This window comes from Rhamphochromis sp. 'chilingali' (assembly GCF_963969265.1).
Source record: "Rhamphochromis sp. 'chilingali' genome assembly, chromosome: 15".
Classification (NCBI taxonomy): domain Eukaryota; kingdom Metazoa; phylum Chordata; class Actinopteri; order Cichliformes; family Cichlidae; genus Rhamphochromis; species Rhamphochromis sp. 'chilingali'.
Window position 1 is genome coordinate 2,153,153 of NC_137942.1, and position 27,602 is coordinate 2,180,754.

Here is a 27,602-nt window from a genome sequence, read left to right on the forward strand (position 1 = left end):
CATGGTGACAGCAGACCAGCCTCTGGCTCCAAAACATGAGCTCAGCTGAATCTGCAAGTTACTGAAAATTACAAGTGTGGAAAAAAAAACGTTTAACACAAAGTATTAAGTGAGTAACAAGTGTAACGTTACAAAATAAAAGCTTGGAGCTCTGAATTTCAAAATAAAGAGTTTTGCAACAGGATACTGTTACAAATCATTTACAGATATAGGGTCACATGTATGTGGGTCACCCGGCTGATTTATTTCCTGCAGTCGTTTGTGACATTTTTCCTTTGGCTTCGTTTCTTAAGCAGCTTTTTAAATGTCCGTAGAATTTCTTGTGAAATACTTTTTTGTTGGTAAAAAAGTGACCTGCCAGCGGAAATCTTGGTGTGACCGGACATAAGCGGAAGCTGCTGTTGTAATACTAAAACTGGTGACACGCCATCGTTCAGTGTGTGTTTCTCACTACTTTGACTTCACACACGACACAGACAAGTTCTGATTCTGAGCTCCGTGTTTCAAAAATTTTGGTTAAAGTTCAAACTGTGAATTTTAGTTTTGGTTACATTTCTTTAGCATTCACTCTTTACTGATCACAGAGGGAAAGCTCATTAACAGCATGTCATTCCAGTGGACTTGCTTTTTGCATTTTTGTGTCTTTGTAGTTTTATTATGTACTTTGTACTCACCCTACGTCCTTTTCATTTGACCTTTTTGTCTGATGGGTTTGAGCCTCTTTCCAGACTCCTCCTTTCAGTAATTTTTGTAATTCTTTTAGTTGCTTTGGGGTCATTTTAAAGTGTCATAGTGACCATTTTGCATCTGTTTTTCACCTTTGATTGTACGTTATTTGTCTTTCTGCATTGATTTTATTATTCATTTACTTCTCTCTGTCTCTCTCTTTAATTTTTCTTAATTTTACCCTTTCAAAGATAAATCAGCATCACTACCCATGTTTTAACTTTAACAAATAAATCTGTGTTATTAAGTTATTACTGTGAAATTATTGTTATTATTCTTGTAACTATGCTCCCACTGTAGAAAATAAACAATTCATTCAATGGTTCATTTGTAATGGGGGAAACAGTAAGTATTTGTCAGTAAGAAGGCTGTAAAACCTATGATGATTCAAACTCTCATGATTCTTTCCAAGTGAAGATTTTTTTTAATTGTAATATTTTGTAAAACCCTCCAAGGTTCAAGAATCTTTCTTTGTCACATCCATAGTTATACGAGTACAGCACGCAGTGAAATGTATCCTGACATGCTCCTTGGCTGTGCAGAAAGAGAGAGAACATTATGTACATTAAGTGAATATATACAGGAGGACATTATATGCAGCAAGTAAGTGAATTATGTACATTAAATGCATGAAATAAAATAGACAATGTGGAAATTTTAAATTGAGAATCTGAAAAAATAGTCCACGAGGGCCAGATTGGACCCTTTTGTGGGGCAGATCTGTTTCCCCCGGTCGTATGCTGGACGCCCCTGGCTTGTTTCCTTATCATATGTTTCAGTACATGGGTAAAGATGATTTGATTAGATATTATAAAACGAAAGAAAGAGCAGCTGTAGTACTCTGTGTCGGTGTGCACTTTGCGGTTGAAGGGTGCAGGGTTTTCCCACATGACCGTGAACGCAGCGTCAGATGATGAGAGTGGGTCATCAGCTGCAGTCAGTCAGGTGTGGTCGGCAGGGAGACGGTCCGACCGTCGGAGCGGCGAGCCAGCGGAATCAACGGGCACAAGTCAGAGTGTAGCACCGGTCTGTGAGCATGACCCACCGGCCAAGCACCGCATCATGACCACAGTAAGTTCGTTTTTTAAATAAACGGCGGCGGGTTGAAAGTTTCTCCGAGCACTGAAGTTTCCCGACGTCTTGGCAGGCCAGCGTCGGGCCCGGACACCGTCACTCGAGGCTGGATGAACAAATCTGGAAGTTTAAACGTTTTCTTGCTAGTCTGCAGCGGTACACCCAGTACCAAATACACATTTAGCCTTATAACGAGCGGTCATTGCTTTCTTCTTTATTTACACCCGTTAAATTAACGTTAATATTTATTTATTCACCAGTTTTGTCCCGTTTGTGCCTTAACAGGTCGGTGGTTTGGCCGTTAAAACCATCGAGCTCTGAACAAAACTACAGTTTAACGCCAGCACTGTGTTATTTTATTTGTGCCGTATTGAAGCACGTCCCTGATTCATTTTTACAATGTTTTCACAAGTGACTCTAAGTCTTGGATTGGCATAGTTTGATTTCATTTAACGAAAAATGAATATATTTCGCGTGGAGTCAGGCGTGTCGTTCCACCAAAAGCTACAAACGCTCGCGCAATAAGAGACTTTCGAACGTGCTGTCCCAGCAGCGGGTCAGAAACTGCCAGTAACGGCCGTTAAAGATTTTTAAAGCTGAATCAGTGACCTGAGGCCATCCACAGACCAATAGCCATCTCTTCTAATGTTTGATGGAATTATCTGCCAAACTGCTTCAAAAATCTAAGCGAAAACATCAGTTTTCTACGCCCAAGCGTTTTAAACCTGAGTCACACAGATTTGGGACTTCTTTGCTCCAACGTTATGTATTATACTTCAATTCGGCATGTATAGACACACAAGGTTGCACGTAATTTATACTTTTATTCAATAATTTGCTGTGCCTTTACATGGTTGTTTAAGTCTAGTTAAAGGAGCCAGTCCGTTACTTTAAATTTAGGTTTATTTTTCTTTATTGAATCACGTATACATTTGGGGGCTTGATGTGAGCCGAATCAAAGCCGATCGGTCCAAGACTTTCCGGGGTGAGTAGTTTTATTGTTGAAGGCATTGATTCTGCCGCCACATTACGAACATTTAAATGTGCGTTTGTTGGAGTGGAGATTGGCGTCGCTCTACTCACGACAGAACAGCGTCCTGGGGCTGGATTAGCTCGCATTAGCGAAGTCCAGCCTTTCCTGTTTTCACGGAAAGCGAACCCAGCAGCAGCCAGCTCAGCTCCGCTGTTTTACCTGAAGAATTTAGAAAAACAACCAAATCTGGACGATGGCCGTCAGTGAGCTGCTGATATTGCTAACACAGATAAGGCATTGGATGGGGGTGGATACAGCAGGAATAGGAAGTTATATTTAGTGACTCAGCTGCTGTTCGAGTAACAGGCAGGGAGTTAAGGCGGGACACAGCAAGCAAAAAGTTGTGAAGTCTGATGTGATTTGGTCTGACTTCTCATTACCTTTTCTCCTTGTTTTTGTTTAGCTCCTTTTGGTGAACCCTCCTCGTGCAATGAAACAGGGAACGGGTGACTTTTTAGCCAACCACCAGAGGAACCGAAGGGATTGAGTCAAAGAAACCTCTGCAGATGTAACCGCTGCTGTTAAAAAAAGAGGAACATCTTAGTTTCTTTCAAGTGCAACAACCAAAAAAAAGAGGTGAGGGGCAGGAATTCTGAGGAGAAGGGCAGTAACGGGATTTATGATCAGCACTACCACAAAATGCCAAATGTGCCCATCCTGGAGCCGTACATGTGAAGACTGAGCATCCAGAGGAGTGCTGGAGCTGCACTGACACAACTGTGGAGGAGTTGTTGGAAATCCCCCACAGGAGTGTCGCTGGGTGGAACTGGAAGTAAGGTGGAACCACGGTGCCGGCCCTCGCCGTCAAGCGTGAATCATAAATGCAGAGCTCTCGAGAAGTGCCACCTACTCTGCCGGCTGCTGCGGTTTCGCTTTTAAAACGATGTGAACATCAGAACTGAAACTAGAGTGTAACTGGAAATGTCCTCACACCCAAAGGGGAAGCGAACCTGTGATTTCTGGACAAACTCTTGAGGTGGTCAGCGTTTGGAGGCGGAACAAGGCGAGTGCCGCATGTGCACTTGGAGGGAAGGAAGCTCACCTTCCTCCTATGAAACTGGTTTTACTTGGAAATCCAAAACAAGGCCATCCAAATGGCAGGGAAGGACTACAATCATCTCTTTAAGCTGCTCATCATTGGAGACTCCAGTTAGTACATTTTAACTTGTTTACATCTCTCTGCAGTCAAAGCTTTTCTTTTTTTAATGGAGCCCTGCAAGAAACAGATGTGTGAACAGACACTTCCAGTACATTTAGGCTGCTGTCTCTGTGGGCCAGTAGAACCATAATAAACCTATTAATAGGAACGTTTCCATACTGATGAACTGGGGAGGTCTTACTGGTCGAAATCGCACCATCCCTGTCCTGGCTTCCAGTTTGTTTCAGAATTGGTTTTAGCTGATTTTTGCCGATCACCTGGTCTGGTTTTCACCTGTATGTGAAAGAAGCTTGACTGCATGAATCTCAAAGGTGTTGGCGTTGTAGCCCTCGGGACCCCTCACAGACTCACTGCCTTCTTACTGCCTGCTTTTATAGACTTGCTTTAAAGAGGACCTGTACTCATTCCCAGCTCCATGTGCTTATCCTTGCAGTTAGAGTAGCTTTATGTGATTTAAAGTTAAAATTCATCTTTGTTTTCTAATATATTATGCACAGTTCATAGAGATTAATCCTGAGCTCATGCCAGCCCAGATGCAAGGCTGGATTAAGGACTAAACATTTATTTATTTATAGCGCCATAATTTTATTTCTCGACGCAACTAAAGCAGCTTTGCATGATTCACAGTTCAAAATAATCCCCCCTTAAATCATACTGAGCCTTGCTGCGGGCCTTCAGTTTGTCCTCTGACTGAAACAAGCTGTTTAAACCCCGCCCCCTTTAAAATCAGTTTTCTTGTGATTGGCTGCCCGGTTTGAGCTTTGGGTGGGTGGAGCTTTCCAGATTAGAGAGATCACCTCTTTATGACATCATACAGATCCAAGAGCAGAAAAAACTGTGAAACAGAGCAGTCGGGGATCATGTTCCACAGGAGGTCTTTCACTGTTTTTGTGATGTTGTTTGTCTTCCTTATCTCCTAATGTGCTCCAATGTCTCAGATATGAAACGTAGATAGATGTGTGTAAGACGTCACAGCTCGGGTATCGGACTCGGCTGTAGTGGGCGTGTCTGATGCATGTGTGAATGTTTCTGTGTTTTGGCTGCAGATTAGGCCCCATGAGGGGCGGAGCACAGCTTTTAGTATAAAAGGTCATCGATAAAATAAAGAGTCCAGGACTGGGGTGGTGTGATATATCTCAAACCAGTAAGAGTGACTGAGTACCTAAATAAAAATAATGATAATTAAACTTTAACATTTCATGAATCCAGATGTTGTTTGAAAGCACAAAGTCTGAGTTCAGACACTGCAAAGCATGTTGGGATGCCAGCACCGCGGGCCTCAGCAGAGCCTGGTTTTGTGCTGGGAGTGCGTTCCCAGGAAAACTCGTTTAATGTCACTTTCTCAGCACGAGAACAAGAAAACAAACTCTCTCCAAGCTCGTAGTAAAACAAAGATGACTCCATAAAACAAACGGACCTGGTCCTCTGCTTTGGAGAGAGCAGGCTCCAGTTATTGATCGAATGTTGTAGTTTCAGGGCTTTTGGTGTCAGGCCTCCTGCAGGAGGTGCTGAGTCACTGTCGGTCACCTTCTTCCCTGCAGGAACTTATTTTAGAGCAGTGGGTGGATTTCATCGCTGCACATGAGACGCGTGCCTGGATGGAAAGACGGTTTCAGGAAGCTGCTGCGAGTTTCCAGTTTTCAGCTCGACATAGTTCTCGTGCCTTTCGTTGGCAGAGCTGTTTCTGTGAGGAGTAATGCTGTCACGTTTATCGTCCATCTGTTTGAGGCGTAGCAGGCAGAGGTTTTAGTTCCTGATAAACGAGCTCCATCTCCGAGCCTGCTGAACGAGTCTAGTCCAGTCTTGTTTTGGAAAACCGCTTAAATGATTGAACCAAGCAGTGATTTTTCTTTTTTTTTTTTTTTTCTCCAGCTTCTGGAATCTGATTTTGATAGACAGCACAAGTGTCAGCTGCAAACATCCAGCCTGCAAAGCAGATGCAGGACTTGTTTTTACAGGCGTGTAGTCTCTAACACTTTAATGCTCTGAGAAAACTGTAACTTTCCCATCGATTTCTCCGTTTAGCCCGACGTCTTTCTGCTTCGTCGGCTCTCCTCTGTCAGGTTTTCTTCAGATGCTTTTCTCACACATGTCCAGTGCGAGTTCAACCTTTGTCCTATTTTGTGTTGTTTCACTTTCCTTATCTCACCTCCTCCCGTCTGTGTGTTTTGCTGGTATGTGGCTGTCACTAAAGTTACAGTGGGGGTCATAGTAGGCTTTACTCAAACAGATATTAATCTCGTCCCTCTGATCTTTTCCCCCCTTTAGATGTGGGAAAAAGCAGCCTCCTGCTCCGCTTCGCAGATAACTCCTTCTCAGGTGAGTTGGTTACATGAAAGGTGATACCTGCTCACACTAAACACACAGCAGACTCCAGTTATAGGCCGAGAATTAAAAGCATTTTATCAGGAGGAGTCATCTTATCTCCAGGAGTCATAAGAGCTGTCCTAACACGTCAGGAGCTGCAGGAGAGGCAGGTCTATATCATCAAACGTTTAAATGCTTCATCCATTTCCTCTGAACGGTCTCGTGTGCTCGCACCCAAGTGTCAAACAATAACTGCCCTCCTTTAGGAATATTAATAACCTGTGTCGGCGTTTTGAATCCACTCTGTGGCGTGTGTACACAGCCACGGATGTGGAACAGAAGCAGAAAGTTGCTGAACTGAAAGCCGACGTGAAACTAGAGTAAGATGTCTGTCGTGCGCCAAATCTCAAAGTGATGATGCTGTAAAGACGAGTTGGATCCCAGCAGAGGAAGCGACTGCGTCAGGCAGCAAGAGTCCAAAGTTTATTTGCAGTTTTTTTTTATTTGCTGATCGTTTCATAACAGGAAGCTCAGGTGTTGGAGAAACGTGGTCGTTGAATGTGTCATTAGTTATGAAGCGCTACCAGCAGCATTCACACTCAGGCTTGTTTACCGAATGGAACACGCATCTCACGGTCGATTAAAGCGTGTCACTGGACGGTTTGTCTGGTCCTGACATGACAGACCAAAAGTTCTCACGACAGCTGGAGGACGGAGCCAGAAACACGGCTCGGTTTTTTCTTGCTGGAATCACAAACATGTAAGCTGGAGTGGTGGTGGTTCAGTGGGCTGTAGCTGCGGCCACAGATGGTCAGAGTGACGGCCAGCTGCGATCCCGTCTGAGAAACCGTTTTGGAGCCTCGGCCACGTTTCTGCAGTCTGGGGAAATATCGAGGGTTTCTAGCAGAGTTTTTCCCACATACGGCTGGAATGGCGCTCCGTGTCTCAGCCGCTCAGCGGGAATCAAATATAGTTCTCGAAGGCGGGGAGAGGATGTAAACGGGTGGGGCGAGTGGAAGTGGGCCAGGCGCTCCTGACAGGACGCCAAAACATCTGAAGTGGTGGAGTTGGTGCGTGAGGGGGGAGGGGGGGTTAACAAGGGCCTGCAGATGCAACAGCAGGACACACACGCACACACACGCACACACACGCAGTTACACACACACACACGCAGTTACACACACACACACGCAGTTACACACACACACACGCAGTTACACACGCAGTTACACACGCAGTTGCACACGCAGTTGCGCACACACGCAGTTGCACACGCAGTTGCGCACACACACACACGTACACACACGCACACACACGCACACACGCAGTTACACGCACACACGCGCACACACACACACACGCGCGCGCACACACACGCACACACACGCAGTTGCACACACACGCACACACACGCAGTTGCACACACACACGCACACACACGCAGTTGCACACACACACGCGCACACACACGCAGTTGCACACACACACGCACACACACACGCAGTTGCACACACACACGCACACACACACGCAGTTACACGCACACGCACGCAGTTGCACACACGCAGTTACACGCACACGCACAGTTACACACACACACACGCACGCAGTTACACACACACACACGCACGCAGTGCGTCTGCACTCGCGTTGCTGTGCAGCACGTCTGCCTCACTCTGGCTTTTATTTTTTCTCGTGCAGGCAGCTACATCACCACCATCGGCGTGGACTTTAAGATCCGGACGGTGGATATCGACGGGGAGCGGGTGAAGCTGCAGATCTGGGACACGGCGGGGCAGGAGAGGTTTCGAACCATCACCTCGACGTAATGATCTCTGAAACTTTCTCCCCCGAGTTTCTTTGTATGACTGCGTGCAGCCCGCTGCAGCGTCATCGTTGAGGTCATCAGTTTATTCCGCTTCACCTGTCCCCAGGTACTACAGAAACACCCACGGCGTCATCATAGTTTACGACGTGACAAATCCAGAGTCGTTCGTAAATGTTAAGAGGTGGCTGAATGAAATCTCCCAGAACTGTGACAACGTCTGCAAGATCCTGGGTAGGTCGACCCTAAACTCATCCTGAATATCAGTGTTTCAGTGTGAACTCTGACCTGCTCACAGGTGTGCCGAAAGCTGCTGAGAGGCTCCGTCTGCTTCCAGGTGACGTACGGTTTGTTAAAGATGCAGCTGCATTCATTCAGCTCCATTATCCACTTTAATGTCCAGACTTGGAAAATTGAGTTTGGATATGTTTTAAAGTCCACATGCAGTCAGCTTGAACACTGGTCGAATATTTTATCTATTATGATATCATGCAGGCAGATCTCTGGTGAGGAGAGCCTCTTTCCCCTCACCAACAGTTTATAAACTTCCTGATGGTGAGACGTGCCGTCCCGCTGAGTCGTCATAAACACTTTTGTAGATCTACTGTGTTTAAGACAAACTGTTGTTATCAGATGATTTCTCAGGTTCAGTAAACGTGAAGTTTTACTGGTAATTTTAAACAGGAAGGTTATTGTGCAGGTCTGACTCTGGGGAGGTGAATCAGGGTTGACACTTAGAGATGCTTTGGTTCATTTCAGACCTGCAGCATCAGTTATTAATATCTTTTTTTATGATGCATTTGAGTTTCACCCTGGTTGGGGACGTCTGCAGGAAGCGTTTACAGATGGATTTTCCTTCTTTCCTCAGTGGGGAACAAGAATGACGACCCTTCCAAGAGGCAGGTGGATACCCAGGATGCTTTGCGTTTTGGGGAGTCGGTGGGTGTCCGTGTCTTCGAGACGAGTGCCAAAGAGAACATAAATGTTGAAGAGGTGAAGCTTTAAATGATTAACATCCTGATTTAAAAAGATTTTTTTGGTGTGCAGTTTGTCCCATTACAAGGTCGAAAGCCTTTGTTCCTAATGTTTTGTCTGTAAGGTTGGTATTGAAATGACAGGCAGGTAAATTAGAGCGTGGGGTCGTAGTTCTCAGTGTGACCTGAGGGGGGCAGTGTCCTTTCACTGCTGTCATCCAGGCCCAGTGACGCAGAAGTGTCTCATAATGATGGGGCTTCAGGTTGAATGCAGTGGTTTCCTTCATACTGGATGGTCCAGGCCTGCAGATGAAGATGCACCTCATCATCTCATTATTACACTGCAGAGGGTAGCGATGAGGAGGAGGGGTCTGTTTAGCCTCGATTTGAGCTGAAAGACGGAGACTGTGGTAACAGCAGAGATGGCGGTTCGTCCTCAATCCCGCTGATAAAAATGCTGGTAAACCACCAGCAGGGACCCTGTGACTGATCTCAGATATATTCACCATGGAACGCTCAGACTGTTTTAATAACGGAGACTAAAGTAAAGGCAGGATCAGATGTGACTGTGCTTCCTGTTGTTACTATCCATGAGTATTTGCTTTATTATTTTTAAAATGTCTTCAGTGACACGAACAGTTTCGTGCACGGTGTCGCTGCCGTTTGAGGGTCGGGGAGTGGGACACGGGGCCGCGATAGATAATCCTGAAGTCTGTGTTGTTTCTGCTGCTCTGCTCAGATGTTCATGGCGTTCACCCTCATGGTGCTCCGGGCCAAGAAGGAGAGCCAGAACAGAGTGGAGAGGGAGCGGGAGCGGGAGAAGGACACGGTGAACATCAACGCCCAGCGAGACCGAGACCGCAGGAAGAGGGGGAAGAAATGCTGCTGAGACGCCGCTTCTGCCCACAGCATTCAGCTGAGACTGAACTCGGCGCCTTCGAGGCCGTCTCTCACTGCAGATATGAATGTGTGGAGCTACAGCACAGCAGGCTGTAGCTCTCGCTGTGCCTGAGGGTCTACAGTCTGCCAGCACTGAATGCAAGTAGCAGCCAGGAGGTCACATGACCTAAAGGATCATTCTGGTGTTTATGCTTTTTTTTTTTTTTTTTTTTTCTTCTAACCAGACTGCAGCGTGTCGTGTGTTGGACTGAAGCTAAAGAGCGACTAATGTGCAGGTTGGTTTGTGGATGCTAACCAGAAGAAACATTTCTGTGACGTTTATTCAAACGAGTGGATTCCTGAGCTCGCCTTAAATGACTCGTTTCAGTCTGAGCTGCACTGGTTTATGAGGAGGTGTGTGATCATCAGCTTAATCAGCACCTGTAAAACTCTCATTCAAGTTACACCACAAAAATGAAGCTTCTATCCCGGCTTTTACAATTTTCAAACACTTCAATCGGCAGGAAACAAACCTGGTTTCATCATTAAAACTGATTCTTTTTTACTCATCTCTCCAAAGACAGAAGTCAGTTCATGGTCACATGTAGCCAAAGAACTTTCCACCAACATGGCCCCGATGCTTGAGCTCTAGAGCCGGGGACCTCTGTGGTGACCATTCAAACACCGTCCACCTTTTTGGCATGAAACGTGTTTGATTGGGCACTGCGTCAGTCAATAATGCGTCCTGATTGGTGGAAAACCCGGAGATTTGGTCACATGTCGAGTCTGTGCTCCCACCACAGCTGCACAGCGCTTTAGGGAGAATCAGTTTTTATGTTAAAGTGCTCCGATTCTGCTCGTTCCCTCCATGTTTTTGGATTAAAGCGGCTTTGCATGATTACTCACTTATCTCGTGGTAGGCTTGTTTCAGACAGGCTCCATCCTGTCTGAAACAAGCCGATAGCTTCTCCCCTGTTAGGTCAGTTTTTCTCCGGTTGGCTCATCAGCAGAGGTTTTGAAAGTGGGAAAATAATGACCTTGCGACCTTTCACAATGACAGGTTCTAGTTGTGTAGGTTTCACTGAAGATAAAACTGCAGGGATTTGTTTCTATTTTGTTCTGTTACCTTCTGTGACACGTGGAAGATGAAAGCCATATCACGCTCCACGTCTTTAGTCGCCAGTTCTCATGTTAGTGGAAAAAAGGGAGTAACACTGAGAAACTCTACATCTGTATTTGCAGTGAACTAAAACATGCAAAAACAAACACCAGCATGGTCCTTTAACTTTGGTCTTAAACCACTGTTTAGATTTTTTCTTAATACAGAACATGTATTTAACCAGTGAAAGGGAGCTGTTTGTTCAATTGTGACATTAACGTGTGTGATGAGTACAAACTGTCTGCATGCCTTATTTCAGTCTGAATGAGGCCAGTAATCCCAAAACATGTTTTAATGTAAATCTGATGCCAAGCAAATGTGTCCAAATACAATAAAAGCAATAAATTCAGTGATTCTTTGTGCAGTGATGAGACTGTATGCAATGAAATCCTAGAATTTCACTTACCTTTAGTAGAGTGACCTCACAGCAGCCATGTTTTTGGTTAGGTGATGTCATTAAAATGCCCCAAAAGGCTCCACAGTACAAACACGGCTCAGAGGTCCAGCTCAGGTGAGGCGGAGCAGACAGTCACCTGTGCCACGCCCCTAACAATGCAAACTTTAAACAGGTGAGTTATAAAAACATCGTCCCCTGTACAGGTGTTATTTTTTATTAGTCCTTTATTTACCCAGGTAAAAAAAATCTCATTTCCAACAGAGACCTGGCATCATCAAATACACACAGCACTATAACATTTACAACCAATACAATAGCCCCATACCATGTGGAAAATATACAATAACAGATCAAATTAAGAGTACATTTAAAAACAATCACACTGAGTCAAAGAGCTGTTCTCTCGTTCCTTTGAGACAGACTTAAACTCTCCCAAGGTAACCAAGTCAGATCATTTCAGTTCCTTCTGCAGATTGTTCCAGGAAGCCGGGGCAGCGTGTTTAAAAGCCCTTTTCCCCAATTCTGTTCTGATTTTTGGGACAATCGATTATGAAGGGGAAATTCTCTACAGAGATCAGTTTGTGTCAGACACTTTTATTACTGCTGTAAAGCTTTAACATGGGGACTGACTCGCTCCTGGAGTCTCTGCTGGACATTAGAGGAACTGCAGCTGTTGGTGTTTCTTTGTTGTCAAAGAGTGTGTTCCCACTGTTGCAGCTGCAGGCCCTTCCGCCCGTGGTTTTCATCTCACAGAGAAAACCAGGAGAGGCTGAAATGTTTGCTCTATACTTTGGGAAGAACTGCAGCTGTTAGAAAAAGGCACAGATGAAAGTGGTTTTGAAATGATTCTGTTTATTAACCAGTTTTACACATCGGTGTTCACCAAACACCTTTACAGTTATCTCCAGGTGCAGCATCAAATCTGTCTGTACTGATGCTTAAAGGAGTGGAAGTGCTTTTATTTTGAAAAAACAAACACTGCTTTTCCTTTTTTTATTTAAATCCATGCTGCTTTCACATCATATGGAAAAATCCAGGAAATTCAAGTTAGAATTGTTCCATATTTACTCCATGAGCCCTTTTAGTAAAAATCCCTCAGAGCAAAACAAACGCTGGAATCTTCCACATATTCCGACGCACTTGAACGCAGCACAGTCATCAGTTGGATTTGGGCAGCCTGTAGACGTTGCCGGACATTATGAGCTGATGGTCCCTGACCTTCCTCTGCAGGAACGCCTCCAGCTCGTTCACGTCCATCTCCGTGACGACGGGTCCCGTAGCGACGAACATCCGCAGCATGGTGTGTATGCGTTCCAGTGTCATGGTGTCCAGGTTGGTGAGCATGGCCTGGACGTAGACCCAGAACAGCTGCAGAGACAGAGGCCCAGTGTGCTTACTGTGAGAGTTTAAGACCTAACTAGAACTAGCTGATACTTTTCAGGCTGAAGCGCTCGTTTGAGCTGCTTCCCCAGCAGAGCGGTGACGTTCCAGACAGCTGAAGACATACACCACGCGATTCACAAAGCACTGAACCCCTACGGCCCCTCCCAAGAGAGGTGGGCTGTCCACAGCTGTGCCTCAATGGCTAAGATCCCGGCTCTCAGGCGCTCTCCCATGAAAGACCTCCTTAGGAGACCCAACCAGGGGTGAGTTACCCTCCTGGGATCATGCGGGTGCACCAAGTCGTTCACAACAATAAGCTCGTGATTTATGGAGCATGTGATCCTAAAACACCCACTGTCATTCATTATTAAGTGATTTTTATAACACGACTGAAAAGAAGCGGCACATCATCAGGTGCCAGGTTTCAAATACTTAAAGTAACTAAGTAAATAACCCTGAGACAGCAGGATGAATGAAGTGCGTACCTGCAGCTTCTCCTCCCTCTGCTCGGACTGTGTGGCGGTGTTGGAGTCCCTCTCCTCGTCGCTGTCGATCAGCATCACGCCTCTGTCCAGCTTCTCTTTCGACGAACCCTTCTCCACCACGTAGAAGTGGCCGCCCGCCTCCTCCCTCAGCACGCCCTGCTGCTGCCACAGAGCCAGCTTCCTGTGCACCAGCTCCTTCGGGGCGCCCAGCTTCGCACTCAGCTCCTCCAACGTCCAAGAACCTGAGAGGACGAGCAGGTACACGACGATCAAACTGCATCTCCCTCGACTCCACGCAGCGTAACGAGCGATGTCAGAGCCGATAGTTTACAACCATGACATCGCCATGTCAGGAAAACATCAGGGGTCATCGCAGAATTACATTTCACAGCATGAAAGCGCTCTGAAATGAAAGTCCTTACTTTTCTCTTGGAAGTACATGATGGTGGCAGCCTGGATGGGTGAGACCGTGAGGTTGGTGAGGACTCGGTCCTCCAGCTCCACGTCCAGAGTGACCGAGCCCAGGTGAGGCTTCCAGCTCAGCGTCCTCATGGCCTGAAACACAAACGGGACTCGACTCAGCAGGTAAAAGCGTAGCTGTGCATTTGGTTTCTACTGCAAACCAAACCAGAGACGCCACAGTGGGTCAACTCCACCTTCAGCTTCTCGTAGCGGTGGGTGTAGGCCTCCATGGCCTGGCAGACGACAGGAGGGAGCTCCAGCTTCTCCTCCTTCAGCGCGGGCCAGAACTCAGATGAGAGGATGATGGCCGACAGGGGCAGCGGCGGCTGCTCCTCCTCGCTCAGCTTTGACTCCTCCTCGCGGATGTTGCTGTTGATCCTGCGAGAATCCGCCATGTCCTGCATCCATCGGGTAATCACAACGTTCTCAGAAATTCATCCTTTCAGGGAATGTCCTAAAATATCTGGTTAACGATCCATATTCCAGATGTTTACCTTCAACATGACCTCGCAGTAATGCATGTGAGACTCGCCGAACCGCAGCTTCAGCAGCTCCACGTTACGAATCTCCCTGAAGACGCAGAAAACAGGACGGGCGTGAGCGTTTACTTTGCTATCAGTGACCCGACATGTTCAAAGTACCAACACTTTCTCTCAGCTTTAAGCTGGGCGCTGGTGCGGTCGTACCTGGCCGTGTTGTAGTTGAGCTGCTGCAGCAGCCTGTCGGCGAGCACGCCTCTGTACTCGTCTATGAAGATCTCCTTACTGCCGTAGATGCTGACCAGCAGGCTGATGATGTCGGACGAGCGGCGCTTCGAGCCCATTTTATCTGAGAACAAACACACGAGTAAGATCTTTCTCTTCAGCTGCGGTCTCCTTCTCTGCGCTCAGCGCGGTGCGTTCACTGACCGGGCATGGCGTCGGTCGGGTCTGGAGTCCAGTCCTCGGGGTCGTTGCCTTCTTCGTCGCTGTCCTGCATCTCCAGAGTCACCGGGTCTCCTCGGGACAGCTCGGAGGCGAGGTCGGTGCAGCCCTCTGCATCTCCGGTCAGACCGGCTACGATCTGCCTCACCGTGTCCTCCCGGGTCCTGAAACACAACACGGACGTTTGATCCTCTGCTAGGACGTCAAATGTTAAACTCATGTAGAACTTTACTCACAAAAAAGTGCACGATCAGAGCCAAAAGATCAGAGCAGGACTGAAAGCGAATCCCGCCGGCGCCTGCGTGGACTCACCTGAGGTACTTGCGGATCGGCTGGGAGACGACCTGCAGGATGACCATGGACGGGTCGAGCTCTCGGAGCGCTTTGATGGCCGAGATGTAAACAGTGAGGATGTCTGACGTGTGAACGCCTGCAGACAGATCAGTCAGTTTCACAGACGTTACCATAGAGACCAGCTTCCCTACACGATGATGAGGATGACCTGAGAAATCACACGTGTGCACGACGAGCTGAAAAACAGCTTCAAAATAAGCAAATCAACAAATGCTGTTTTTAAACAGCTGCATCAGCTCTATGGTCCGCCTCCACCTCCTCCTTCACCACCTCACTGAACCTCCTCTGGGCTCTTTTCCTCCTCCACCTTCATCTCATTGTTGTTTTCTTCTCTAATCCTGACTTAAAACATTGAATCGCGTTTAACTTAAAAAAATCTGCCACCGCGACTCATCAGGTCACAAAAATAAACCCCAACAGAAACCGACCCGGGTGCAGTAGGCGGCTTTCGAAGGCGGATTTGAGCGAGGTGAGGAGCTGCTGTCTCTGATTGGTTCTCTCCAGGCAGAACTTCAGATCCTCAATAGCAGCTTTGGATTCTGGGAAATCTGAAAGGAAGCACAAGAGCCAAGAAGAGTTTGAAATCTGGTTTACAGAGAGAGAGAATTATTATTGTTGTTTTTTGACTGTGGCTCTGTTACAAACAGAAACTGATTAAATGACAGAAAAACTAGACGTTTTTCTGTGTTTTAAATGTTTATCTACTACTTTATTACTTTGTCGTAGCACGAATGACCACCGGGGAGCTCTTTCTACAAACTTCATGCCCTTCTTTATTGTTTTCGAATCCTTTCAGTGGGCCAGAGTGGATTCTTTCCTGGGGCGATTCTGTCCCACAGGCCTTATGTTTGACCACCCTGTTCTATAGCGGTGGCTAGCTGAAACGCTCCGTCGTCCTGACTCGAGCTGAGCTCTAGGCGATGACAGGAAACACTGCCGTAGAGGAAACAAGAGCTCCGCGGCAAAGAAAAGACTTAAAGAATCAGCAGGCGTCAGCGTCCAATCACAGCTCAGAGGTCAGAGTTCAGCCTGGCGTGGATCTGTAAACATGCTGCAGACTCCCACCTCTGATGATGCTGAAGAGCTCCTCGATCCTCATGTTGACATAGATCCTGCAGAAGAACTGATGCATGTGGCACCTCCACTGCTTCAGCACCGAGCCGCCGCCCGGGACCACCTGGACGCCGAGACCGCCGGGGGCCGCTGGGAGTGAAGCGGCATCTCCGTCCGCCTCACTGGCAAACACTTTAGCCAGCCAGCCCAGCACCAGCTCCAACCACTGCTCCCTCACACACACACACACACACACACACACACACACACACACACACACACACACACACACACAGTAAATGAGGAGCAGGCCGCAGTGAGTTTCAGCGTGGACAGATGCTGCAGATGTTTCACCTCCTGGAACTCCAGCAGGAAGGAGCGCTCGTACTCGCCCCGGCACAGCTGCTCCATCCGCATCTCGATGAGCTTGTGGAGGATGGTGGTGACGGCCTCGGAGCTCACCCACTCCAGCAGCTGCAGCTTCGACCTGGAAACAACCAATCAGACGTCAGCGTTTCAGACTGCATGAGAACAAACAGCTGATCTGAGCCACGCTTCAGCATCATAAATACAACTGTTAGAAATGATCGAAGATTTATATTTGCTATATATTATATTATTATTATTTTATTTTAGTCACAACTTTTTTTTTTTTTTTTACTCTGAAAATTCAAGGAAATAATGCCAACTTCCTGCCTCGTTACGTCAATTATTTCAAATTAAAAACCTGACTCACAGGATGTGGCTGAGCTCCTGCAGGTGTTCCAGGGCCTGCTGACACCAGCACTGCTGCACGGGGACCCAGCAGCCCCGGCAGGCCCCGCCACCGGGAGCCTCGGTGGCGTCCTCACCGCTGCCCTCCCGGTTCATGTAGACAGAGAAGGTCCGGCTGTAAAACTCCAGCACTCGCTCCTGGAGGACGGGAGCCGGGGAGAAGAGGAGGAGGGCCCTGATGGTGGTGAAGGCTCGCTCCATGAGGGCTTTGGATCCTGGGCCACACAGACCTCCACGGCCCTCATCCTGCCACGCCCCCAGCTTCTCCAAACCAGCTGTAAGGAGGAGGAGAAGTTTGAATGCTGCGCACAGAGAAAACCCATCAACTCTCTGATGGTCCACTCACCCAGAAAAGGTTCGAGCCTGTCCAGCAGAGTCCTGAAGGCCGTAAGCAGAACCCAGACCCTGTCCTTCTCCTCCATCTCGTTCTCTGGCTGCTTCAGGGCAGACCAGAACTCGGGAACCACGCAGGCAGACAGACGCATCTGCAGCGTCTCCAGCAGCCAGCTGCCCAGCAGCCGGCCCAGACCCTGATCGTTCAGCAGGGCCAGCGAGTCTGAGAGGCTCTGCTCTGACACCGAGCTACCCGGAGACACCTGAACGCAACCAAAACACAGCGTTACACAAACACAGGATGCACACGTGCTGGTGCTGGCTGACAGGGTTTCTTCACAGCCAGTTTCAGTTTGGATTTCTTAGACTGACCGATGACCCTCGTACAGAGGAGCAAAACCACGAGACTGGAGGAGACGAGTTTGTGTCTCAGCTTGTGTTTTTGGTTCAATTCCACTAACCCTTGTGGTTGTTTTGCTTCTTTTTGACCTGATCTGCATCTTGCTCCGAGTCTCCGTGCGCTCCTTTTGAGTCTTTGCACTTGCTTTATTAACCTGTGTTCATTTTACATTTCTTACAGTTGAATTTGTGTAGCTTTGTGGTCTTTCTCTAACTGTGAAAGTTCGTTTTTTCACACACTTGTTTCACCTCTGTTTTGTAACTTGTAAGTTTGGCTGTTTATGGACGTCACGTCACAGTTTACTTTACATTTATGAGGATTGATAACCAATAATGAACTCAGTAGGAAGCAGACAGAGGAAACAACACAGATTAGGACCATTAAGAAGACATCGATACATACAAGCCGAATTTAACCGAAAACTTCTCCTGATTAATGTGACATCTGAAAACCTCTCAAATTGCTAACAAACCACATCTACGACCAACAAAACGTTAAATCGAGAGATTTTTTAATGGAGTTCGGTTGCTCGTTATGCTACAGTCACATAGCTGCAGGTGTCCAGAGTGGGAAGCCACTCACCAGCGCCGCAGTGACGGTTTCCCAGGATTCAGCGACCCCGGGATTCGGTCCGGATCCAGACATCTCCACTGAGTCCGGTTCCATCGCACTTTCCTCCATTTTCTCACACTTTTCCTCACAAACCGCGAAGCAGCTTCTCGGTGTCCCACATTTAAACTGTGGAGGTTCTATCCGGTTATAACGTCGCTCCAGAACATCTACAAACACGCTCCATGTTTCCGGTGGGTATTACTCATGTCTAAGAATAATATTGCTTGAAATCAGCCCCAGTTTCTGTTATTACTCTGAACTAAAACTACATGTTCTTCAGTATCGCGGGTTTACTTCTTCTTCGTGATCACGATCTTCTTCTTCTTTTCGTGATTTTGACGCCAAGGAGTCATATGCTGCCCTCTACTGTCAGACAGTGCGCATTGTAAAGCCTCGCAGATTTTATTTTGAAGTTCACAGGAAGTGTCTCTGTGGGCTGGTGTTTGTCATAACAATGGCGAACTTGTCATGAGGAACAAAATTGCCGCTATAACGTTTTAAAATGGCTCTGTACTCGGTTGTTCATATCCAGAAATGATCAAAGAATTTAGAGAAAAACAAAATCAACTTTTTTTTATGGAGAAAGAAAAAAATGTGAATACTTTAACATTTTTCCTCACAGTGTCATAAGTCACTGGACATTGTGGACATCCACGGTCACTTCATGCATAATGCACATTCTATGTGTGTGGACGTTTGCAGGAATATGTGTATGTATATGTATATTTAGATGCTGTACATTTAGATGCACACTCATATTGCATGTGAGTGTGCGTGTACACGTCTATTCTTATAGATAACTATTACTTACATGGAAAAATTATGTTATAACTATGTAGTTTATAGTTTATGTCTTGCATATTTCTACAGCTATATCCACAGTCACATACTGTCTATGCTACCGTTGTATATAGTTTAATATCTTACTTATTTTATATTTGTTTGTATTTTATTTGTATTTTTTGTATTATCCTTCTGCTTTCTGTCCCTGAGCTGACGTAATGCAAAAATTTCCACACAGTGGGATCAATAAAGTCTCATCTCATCTCATCTCATCTCATCTCATCTCATAACACGCTGACATAAGAAGAAGAAGACATAGAATAATCCTTTAATTGTCCCACAAGGGGAAATTTGGGTGTAACAGCAGCAAAAAAGACACATATACAAAGAAACAGTACACAAGACACAGAACAGAAACATACACAAGTTTTACATATTTACATTGAGGACAATGGTTACCAAAAACAGAGTATTGTACCATTATTAAATAAAATAAAATAAAATAAAATACAGGTAAGAGGCAAACCCAGGCTGTAGAGTGAGTCAGTTGATAAAATACTGCAGTTACAGCGCTGATGTAAACATCTGTGTTTGTTGGGAGCAGTTCTGGTTGTACAGTCTGACAGCTGCAGGGAGGAAGGACCTGCAGAAACGCTCCTTCATGCATCGAGGATGCAGCAGTCTGTCACTGAAGCAGCTCTGCAGCAACATCTACATGCATGGGGTGGGAGACTCTGTCCATCAGAGATGTTATTTTGGCCAGAGTCCTTCTGTCTCCCACCACCTGCACTGGGTCCAGGGTGCATCCCAGAACAGAGCTGGCGGATGCCACCACAGAGTCATAGAAGGTCTTTAAAAGCGCTCCCTGTACTCCAAATGACCTCAGCCGCCTCAGCAGGTAGAGTCTGCTCTGACCCTTCCTGTACAGAGCATCAGTGTTGTGGCTCCAGTCTAGCTTATTATTCAGGTGAATACCCAGGTGCCTATACACCTATACATGCGGGGCGATCATCGCTCAAGAGCTGGGAGTTTGCCTTGTAATCGGAAGGTTGCCGGTTCGAGCCCCGGCTTGGACAGTCTTGGTCATTGTATCCTTGGGCAAGACACTTCACCCGTTGCCTGGTGGCGCCAGTGTCCGGCAGCCTCGCCTCTGTCAGTGCGCCCCAGGGTGGCTGTGGCTACAATGTAGCTGCCATCACCAGTGTGTGAATGGGTGTGTGACTGAATGTGTAAAGTCCTTAGGGACTAGTAAAGCGCTATACAAATACAGGCCATTTACCATATACGAGTCCACTATCTCAATGTCCACTCCCTGGATGTTCACCAGTGTCAGTGTGGTGTGTCCACCAACTCCTTGGTTTTCCCGGCGTTGATCAGCAGGTGGCACGAGTCACCTGCTGATCTGGACTCTAGACTTTGTGGCACGAGTCCACAAAGTCCAGAGTCCACTGTCTGTACTCAGAGTCTATGGCAGAGTCGTCAGAGAACTTCTGTGGGTGGCAGCGTGGGGAGTTGATGGAGAAGTCTGCGGTGAAGAGGAACGGTGCCAGCACTGTTCCCCATGGGGCCCCCGGACTGCAGACCAGCGTATCAGAGACACAGCCCTGTGTCCGCACATACTGTGGGCGTCCTGTGAGGTAGTCCAGTATCCACTGGGACATGTGGTGGTCCACTCCTGATAGCTCCAGCTTGTCCCTCAGAAGTCGTGGCTGGATGGTGTTGAAAGCACTGGAGAAATCAAAGAACATGATCCTCACAGTGCTTCCAGGCTTCTTCAGGTGAGCCAGAGCTCGGTGCAGGAGGTAGATGATGGCGTCCTTCACCCCGATGCCAGGCTGGTAAGCAAACTGCAGCGGATCCAATGAAGACCTCACCAGGGGGCGCAGATGGTTTAGAACCCACCTTTCCCTTAAATCGCCTATCATCATCTTGAATTCCTTCATAAACATATGGTAATGATATGTTTTGACATTCTCCAATGCAAATGTGCTGTTTATAAGATTGGGGAAACCTGCAGTCAGCGGAGACTGAAGAAGTCACCTGGATGAGTGACGAAACGTTTCTGCCACAAAACGCTACGTCCAGATGAACAGAATCAACTTTTGGAGATTTACTTTCCTGGATGATTGAGATGCATCAAGACATGTTTTGACATTATACATTAAATCTTGAGAGTTGTCTGCCCTCTGCTGGTCATTTGGGGAACTGCATACATCAGTTTACATTAAGTACAGCTGATCATAGATTTCGTAATGATATTACTAAAAAATAATTTAATCATTTAGTCATACATTTTTTCCCATTAAGTAGACATTACTGCAATATTTTAGTATTTTCAAAAGTTACTTGAATTTCTCAACATTTGAAGTCACAAGTCCTTCAAGAATTTTAGGATTAACAAAACTAATAAGATTAAATTAATTGCAGTTGCGTTCTGTGACCACTAGAGAGCAATACTTACAGTCTGTGGATTAAAATAAATACGGATTATTTGCGTTTATATATGTACATTTTCAGTTTTTCTGAATTTGTTTTAAAAGGTAAAACAAAAATTTTAAATGTAATTTTATGAGTGAGTTTTGAATCCGTTTTAAATAAAAATATTTTATTTCATAAACATATTATGAACACACCGACTCTCTCACTGTGGTTTCCTCTTTGTTCGATATCACATGAAGTTTGTTGCTTTTTTCACTACGATCCAAAGGTTTCACAGCCTCAGTGTAGTTTTTCATTGTATGGTGTTTTCTGTGATAAATGTCTGAGAATCTGTCAACAAATATCTTGTACGTTTTATTGTATTTAGCACGGTCTGTTTTGCGATGCTTTTATTCTGAAAGGTCTGTGTATACGCAACCTCCGGTTAGCCACAGCTAGCTGTTGCCGGCTCGCACAGCATCATGATGACGGCGGCCGAGTGCGAGTGAGTTTGTTGGATGAGTGTGTGAAGTGTGACTACTAAGCTTCTCTAATGTCGTGTCCGCGTGTGTGTGACCCGCGGCTAACCCGCTCGGTGCCGCCGCGCAGTAAAATCTGACCGCAGGTCTGCTGCTGTGTCGAGCTAAAATGCTAACGCTAATTTTAGCCGGTTATGAAATGTCGCAGAGATTCAGCCGCACACACTAACTGCGCTGTTTTCTTGTCCGCAGCGTCCAGTCTGAGATCGAGGTGCTGCAGTCCATCTACCTGGACGAGCTGCAGGTGGACACGAGAGAGGACAGGTGAGCTAACAGCAGCTGGGTTAGCTTTAGTGCTGGTTGGTGTTGGACAGGTGAGACTTGTACAGGTGTTAAATGTCATCATTTGGAGGAAGTTAGTGCTCTTGGCTCTCTGAAGGTCCCAGCTCAGCCTGAGGTGTGGACTCTGGATCACTGCAGCTCCTTGTTTGGAGATTTGCTGCTCTGGGATAATCCAAAACCGAGTTTGGTCCAAGCTTTAGCTGTGGGTCAGATGGTCTCACACTCTAGAACACTTTGATGTACAGAAGAGTTTATGGTCCACTCAGTAACTGCAAGGTGTTCAAATCATCATCATCATCATCTTCACCCACCACGTGCTGACAGCTGGCCTGAGGTGTTTGTGGTGCACTTTGTTCTAGTCAGTCCAGACGACGTTGCTCCTGAAGTCTTGTTTCTTCCCACGCAGCTTTGCCATGTTGCTATGGCTTAGTTTCCTCCACTCCTGGAAGAGTGGATGATGTTTTGAATGTTTTCCATTTGTGAATAATCTCTAATTGCAGAATTAGAGAATTCCTTTTGAATCATTAGCCTTCATTCATTTTACTTTCGATGATCAGAGGAGACACGAAGGAGTTCCAGATGTGGCCAGCGGTTTACCACATCTGGAGTTGTGGCATTGATGATCATATTTGACACAGACTGCTACGTACCAAAGCTCCAAGAGAATCACAAGTCTGAGTAAAACGCACTTTAAAACAAATTCAGATTTTGCCTCAAATTGGTTTAAAAAGTTTTTTTTCCATAAAAGTTGGGGAAAAAATCATCTTTAAATTTAAAAAGTTTGACTTCAGGACTCTGAGAGTGTCTCTCTTTTAATGCTTCTGACTGTGTTTGGAGGAAGTGATGTCAGCTCGACAGAGTTTGGTGGGAGGTTCTGTGATCGGTGATGCAGTTTTGTTTTTGTTTCAGGGGCTGGGAGGTGAGCCTGGACCTGTACCCGTCCACAGCCGAGGACTCCGTCTCACAGTTCGTCCGGCTCACGCTGACTTTGAGCCTCGATCAGCAGGTTCGCCTTTCACCGGCTCAGCTCGCAGAAACGTTTGTTAACTCCGAGACAGAAACGCACAGAAGACCGTTAGTGGACGGTTTATTAACAGTCATGTGCTGTGAGGGATAAAAAAGCTCATTTTTACATTTTTGGTGTTAACAAATCTCACGGTCACGGTTCATGGTCACATCACACTCTGCACTGATTGAACAGCTGACATCTTTCTGCAGTTTTCACTGAACTGAAATGAGTGTTTTCTTCTTCTGTGTTTAGTATCCCTCATCGTCTCCGGGGATCTCCATCCGGAACCCCCGCGGGCTTTCTGATGACAAACTCAGCAGGTGAGGAAGTGACTCATCTCCCAGCGTCAGTCCCTTCTGCTCACAAACTCTCAGCACTGAGTGTAAAACCCTCTGATTCTTCTCTCTTAGTGTCCAAAAGTGTCTTCAGCTCGAGGCTCAGTCCTGTCTGGGTTCGCCCATGTTGTATCAGCTCATTGAGGTTGTTATACGTGCCGTTTGTTTCTCATTAGGATAAAATGTGTCATTTCGCTGGGTTTATCTTAAAGTCTTGCTCTGATCTTTCTCCTGCAGAAAGCTAAAGAAATCCTGACTGAAAGCAATATTCCTCATGGGAACTGTGTCATTTGTCTCTACGGCTTTAAGGTGAGTCGCTTCCCTCCATCAGAGTTTGGAGTTCCCTCTTTGAATGTGGCCACATTCCTGTGTTGAATGCGTCCCACGGGGCTGTTTATACACTTGTGGTCTTAGTCACAGCTCTTTGTTGTCTAAGTCTTACCTCAGCTTGCGTTTAGAGGTCATTTCAGCTCTGACCGTGTTGCTCGTGTCTCCATGCCTGCTCTTGTTCCTCTGATTGCCGTCTCCGTACGGCTGCAGCGAGAGTTTGGTTTGGACTCTGTCGGGCTTGTTCTCGGCGGGTGTTGGATCCAGCAGCGCTGCCCTGTGTCACCTGTTCTGTGACGTTTATGGACAAACGCTTTGGTGGCCTCAGCATAGCGTCTGTGCTTTGTGCAGATGACGTGGTTCTGTGGCTTCATCAAACAAGAACCTCCACCTGTCAGAGAGAATCAGCACCTCCATGTCTGACACTATGATTCTCAGGGAAAAGGGTGGAGGACCCACTCACAGGAAATGGGTACCTGCTGCCTGTGGTGCGTGGGTGGGTGGGTGGAACTGGGCCATTAAAATTACAAGTAAATTATTTACCAGGAACATCTGTGCTGTGGGGGTTTATTTTTTTATGGCAGCTGATTAAACAGGATTACAAAACACTCAGATAACTGAGCGTGCAGGCTAGCGTCCTGGTGTTTGTGCTGAACGTGGTCAAACATGGTGGTCGAGCGGTTATACTTCAACACGGTGTCACGCTTCTCCTCGTGTCTACATCAGAGCGCTGCAGGGCGGGGCTTAAAGCACGGCGACCATCTGCTTACTCTCCACCTCGCTTGTTTGCAGCTTGGTGTCACAGAGAGAGCCATCAGCATCATCATCATCATCATCATCTAGTTAGCTGGCATGAATAAACGTGAACAACTTGTTTAACAGGTCAGCATCTCTGGTGCTCGCCTCTGTGAAAGTGACACAATTAGGACAAAGACTGTTGTTTTTGTCTTGAATTTGTTGTGTTGGATATTCAATCCTGACCCAGAAAGAGACGCCTGAACATTTTTTGTGACCATTTGTTCTGTAGGTGGTGCCTGACATAGTATCTACTCAGATCAGCTCGACTCGACTCATTTTTAGGGTTTTCCATTAGTACCTGTTCTCAGGTACTTTTTTAGTACCTAGTGTACCTACTTCCGAACGATCTGAGAAAATCTGAAAATGTGACATCAGCAGGTTGCATGCTGCCGATTGGCCAGTCAGGAGCATCGCTCGATGAGTCAGGAGGGCGACTCTTTCACAAAAATCAAACCCAGCAGTGAGAGAAAAGGTTCCACACGCAGTCCAGATGCTTATCACCGCCCCAACGCCCTCCATTGTTGTTGTTTGTGTCAAATACAAATGAAGTCACGGGACTTTTGGCCATGTTGCTATAACAACCCCAAGCACATTAGGTGGTACTCAGTCGTACTGGAAAACGACAGAGATGGAGTAGAGTCTAGTGGAACGAGTCATGAGTAAAGTCATTCATGCTTTGGTTGTCAGGAGGGAGAGACGTTCACCAAGACGAGCTGCTACCACTACTTCCACTCACACTGCCTCGGCCGCTACGTGAGCCACTCTGAGAGGGAGCTCCAGCAGAGGGAGAAGGAGCTGGAGGAGGACAAGACCAGAGACAGAGCGGACCACCAGGTCAGACGTCAGCAGCTGCACGGATGATTAATCACTTTGAGACTTTCTGACTCTGCCTTTGATTCTTCTGACAGGAGCTCACCGTGGTGTGCCCGGTGTGCAGAGAGCCGCTGACGTACGATGTTACTCAGCTTCTGTCGTCTCCCGCACCTCAGCTGCCCGAGGTAAAGCTCGTTCTTAATTCACCTGTTAACGGATGTTTGTCTGATTTCGCCAGTAAACGTTACCGGGCTTCGTGTTTCTCCTGTCAGCTCGACGAGGCAGCGATCGGTTCAGACTTCCAGCAGAAGTGGCGTGAACTCCAGAAGCTCTTGGAAAGTCAGAGGTCTAGAGGAGGGATCATTGACCCCGAAGTGGAGTCCAACCGCTTTCTCATCCACATCAACGAGGTAAGAATGTGTGTGAGGCACTCGGTCCCTGTCTGCAGTGGTTTGCGGGGACGTTTACGAGTGTAAACGGGGGTAATGGCGAAGGATGCGTTGTGACCCTGACCGCACATGCCTGAGTTCAGAGAAGATCAGAGTAATCCTTGTGAACAAAACACTCAGTTTCACACAGTTTTTTTTCTACTCTTGGCTCTGTGTGATGTCATCCAGAGGGGATTTACTTTATATGGTCATGTCAGGCAGAGAGAGAGAAAGGAGCAGCCAATCAGAAGAGTTGCTTTAGAGAAAGAGGAACAAACACCAGTTGGTAACCGGAAATAAGCAGAACACGTTGACTTTAATGTGTTAAACGATGTTTTGAATGTATTCAATGTATAATTTTTTTTTGACATTCGTAGGCTCCACCTGCTGCTGAAAATGGAAATCTGGATGCCGATGAGCCTCCAGGCCCTCCAATCTCCTCAGCCTCTAACGTTCCTGCTGAAACTGGTGACAAAGCAGACCAGTCTGTTCCCGGGCTTTCCCACTGTAAAGGTGTTCTGGGACAGAGGCATCAGCACCAGGTGAGGGGGCAGAGAAGAGGAGGAAGGTCCAGACCCCATCACGAGAGAGTCGCCCCCATCGCAGAGGACCTGGACAAACTCTCTCTGTCTTCAGACTGTACTGAGAAGCCAGCTAAAGCTCAGGGTAATCGTGGCCAACAGGTGCAAGGAAACCCAGAACTATGTCCCTCAAAGACGGACGGGGGTGTCAAGGCAATGGAACAAGAGGCGCAGGTGCCCACATGTCAGTCGGGTTTGGAAACAGAGTTCCCAAAAGATGCTGCAGACTCTGCAGGCAGTCGAGGCCATCGTGGACGGAGAAGAGGCCACTACAGACCTGCCCCACACTCCGGGGCTGCTGGACCTGCACGGCACCACTGGGACGATCGTGGCTCCAGGAGCAGAGGAGGAGCCAATAACCTGTGCGGCAGAGGAGGCGGTCCCCGTCGTGGTCACGGCAGGGGCTTCCAGCAGAAGGTGGTGGAGAGGGGAAGAGAGGAGGTGCTATGACAAAGGGCGACAGGAGGGCCAATGAACAAACTTACATGTGCCTCCATTGTCAGTGTGCATAGATCAAAGTCCTGCAGCAGAAAAGACGTTCACTGTAGTGTCCCATCCTCCTGTCCATCGCCATCACCCTGCGCTTTGGTACGCACTTTCACGCACGCTATCGGGTCCAGATGGTTGTTGCTTTATGTTGTGGCACTATATAAATTAAAAGAAGTACAAATCCAAATTTCTCTGGATGGCAGCTTTGGTGTTTTTCTCTTAGTACAGTAAATAACTTGTATGTGGACCCTCTGTGATATACTGATATTGCATTAAAGTGCTGCAACCAGGTACCGGAGAGAAAACTGACGGTAGAGAGGCTGAGTGTCTGTGTTAGTATGCCTGCTGCACCAAACAGGAAGTCTGCCTTTGATAACCATTAACTGGATGTCTGTTGTCAGACCTAAAGTTCTGAAAAGCCTCAGTGAGAGCTGATGGGTTCCTGGATTGAGATATGATTTCAGACTTTCAGACCTGATAGGAAACAC

General features: G+C 46.9%; 3 protein-coding genes across 3 annotated transcripts; 2 read left to right on the forward strand and 1 right to left on the reverse strand.

Annotated features, from left to right (window-relative positions):
* The first annotated feature begins 1,638 nt into the window (after positions 1-1,638).
* On the forward strand, positions 1,639-11,485 carry LOC308410749 (ras-related protein Rab-35). Its single transcript, XM_080904326.1, has 7 exons — positions 1,639-1,797; positions 3,237-3,982; positions 6,261-6,311; positions 8,001-8,124; positions 8,234-8,358; positions 8,993-9,117; positions 9,838-11,485. The coding sequence occupies exons 2-7, from the start codon at positions 3,928-3,930 to the stop codon at positions 9,985-9,987; spliced, it is 630 nt and encodes a 209-aa protein (XP_080760452.1). The 5' UTR covers positions 1,639-1,797; positions 3,237-3,927; the 3' UTR covers positions 9,988-11,485.
* Positions 11,486-12,365: 880 nt separating this feature from the next.
* anapc2 (anaphase promoting complex subunit 2) lies at positions 12,366-18,635 on the reverse strand. Its single transcript, XM_080904325.1, has 14 exons — positions 18,283-18,635; positions 17,314-17,563; positions 16,930-17,242; positions 16,548-16,680; positions 16,206-16,419; positions 15,569-15,688; positions 15,099-15,216; positions 14,772-14,950; positions 14,550-14,691; positions 14,358-14,433; positions 14,058-14,261; positions 13,824-13,956; positions 13,402-13,643; positions 12,366-12,901 (listed from the first exon to the last, which is right to left on the reverse strand). Exons 1-14 carry the CDS (start codon positions 18,379-18,381, stop codon positions 12,692-12,694), a joined length of 2,433 nt encoding a protein of 810 aa, XP_080760451.1. The 5' UTR covers positions 18,382-18,635; the 3' UTR covers positions 12,366-12,691.
* A 3,305-nt stretch (positions 18,636-21,940) lies between these two features.
* Positions 21,941-27,435, forward strand: rnf25 (ring finger protein 25). The gene is made up of 10 exons (XM_080905508.1): positions 21,941-22,018; positions 22,245-22,316; positions 23,244-23,340; positions 23,596-23,663; positions 23,754-23,823; positions 23,916-23,987; positions 25,491-25,637; positions 25,712-25,801; positions 25,889-26,026; positions 26,422-27,435. The coding sequence occupies exons 1-10, from the start codon at positions 21,996-21,998 to the stop codon at positions 27,073-27,075; spliced, it is 1,431 nt and encodes a 476-aa protein (XP_080761634.1). The 5' UTR covers positions 21,941-21,995; the 3' UTR covers positions 27,076-27,435.
* The last annotated feature ends 167 nt before the right edge of the window (positions 27,436-27,602 follow it).

Excerpts from the sequence above, each read along its gene's own strand:
- LOC308410749 (XM_080904326.1), top strand. The coding sequence starts at position 3,928 with ATGGCAGGGAAGGACTACAATCATCTCTTTAAGCTGCTCATCATTGGA. Across the intron at positions 8,359-8,992 it reads CAACGTCTGCAAGATCCTGG|TGGGGAACAAGAATGACGAC; the intron begins GTAGGTCGACCC and ends TTCTTTCCTCAG. Across the intron at positions 9,118-9,837 it reads AGAACATAAATGTTGAAGAG|ATGTTCATGGCGTTCACCCT; the intron begins GTGAAGCTTTAA and ends TGCTCTGCTCAG.
- anapc2 (XM_080904325.1), bottom strand. The coding sequence starts at position 18,381 with ATGGAGGAAAGTGCGATGGAACCGGACTCAGTGGAGATGTCTGGATCC. Across the intron at positions 14,951-15,098 it reads CCGATCCGCAAGTACCTCAG|GACCCGGGAGGACACGGTGA; the intron begins GTGAGTCCACGC and ends GTTGTGTTTCAG. Across the intron at positions 13,957-14,057 it reads ACCGCTACGAGAAGCTGAAG|GCCATGAGGACGCTGAGCTG; the intron begins GTGGAGTTGACC and ends TTTGTGTTTCAG.
- rnf25 (XM_080905508.1), top strand. The coding sequence starts at position 21,996 with ATGATGACGGCGGCCGAGTGCGA. Across the intron at positions 23,664-23,753 it reads TCTGATGACAAACTCAGCAG|TGTCCAAAAGTGTCTTCAGC; the intron begins GTGAGGAAGTGA and ends CTTCTCTCTTAG. Across the intron at positions 23,824-23,915 it reads TGTTGTATCAGCTCATTGAG|AAAGCTAAAGAAATCCTGAC; the intron begins GTTGTTATACGT and ends TTTCTCCTGCAG.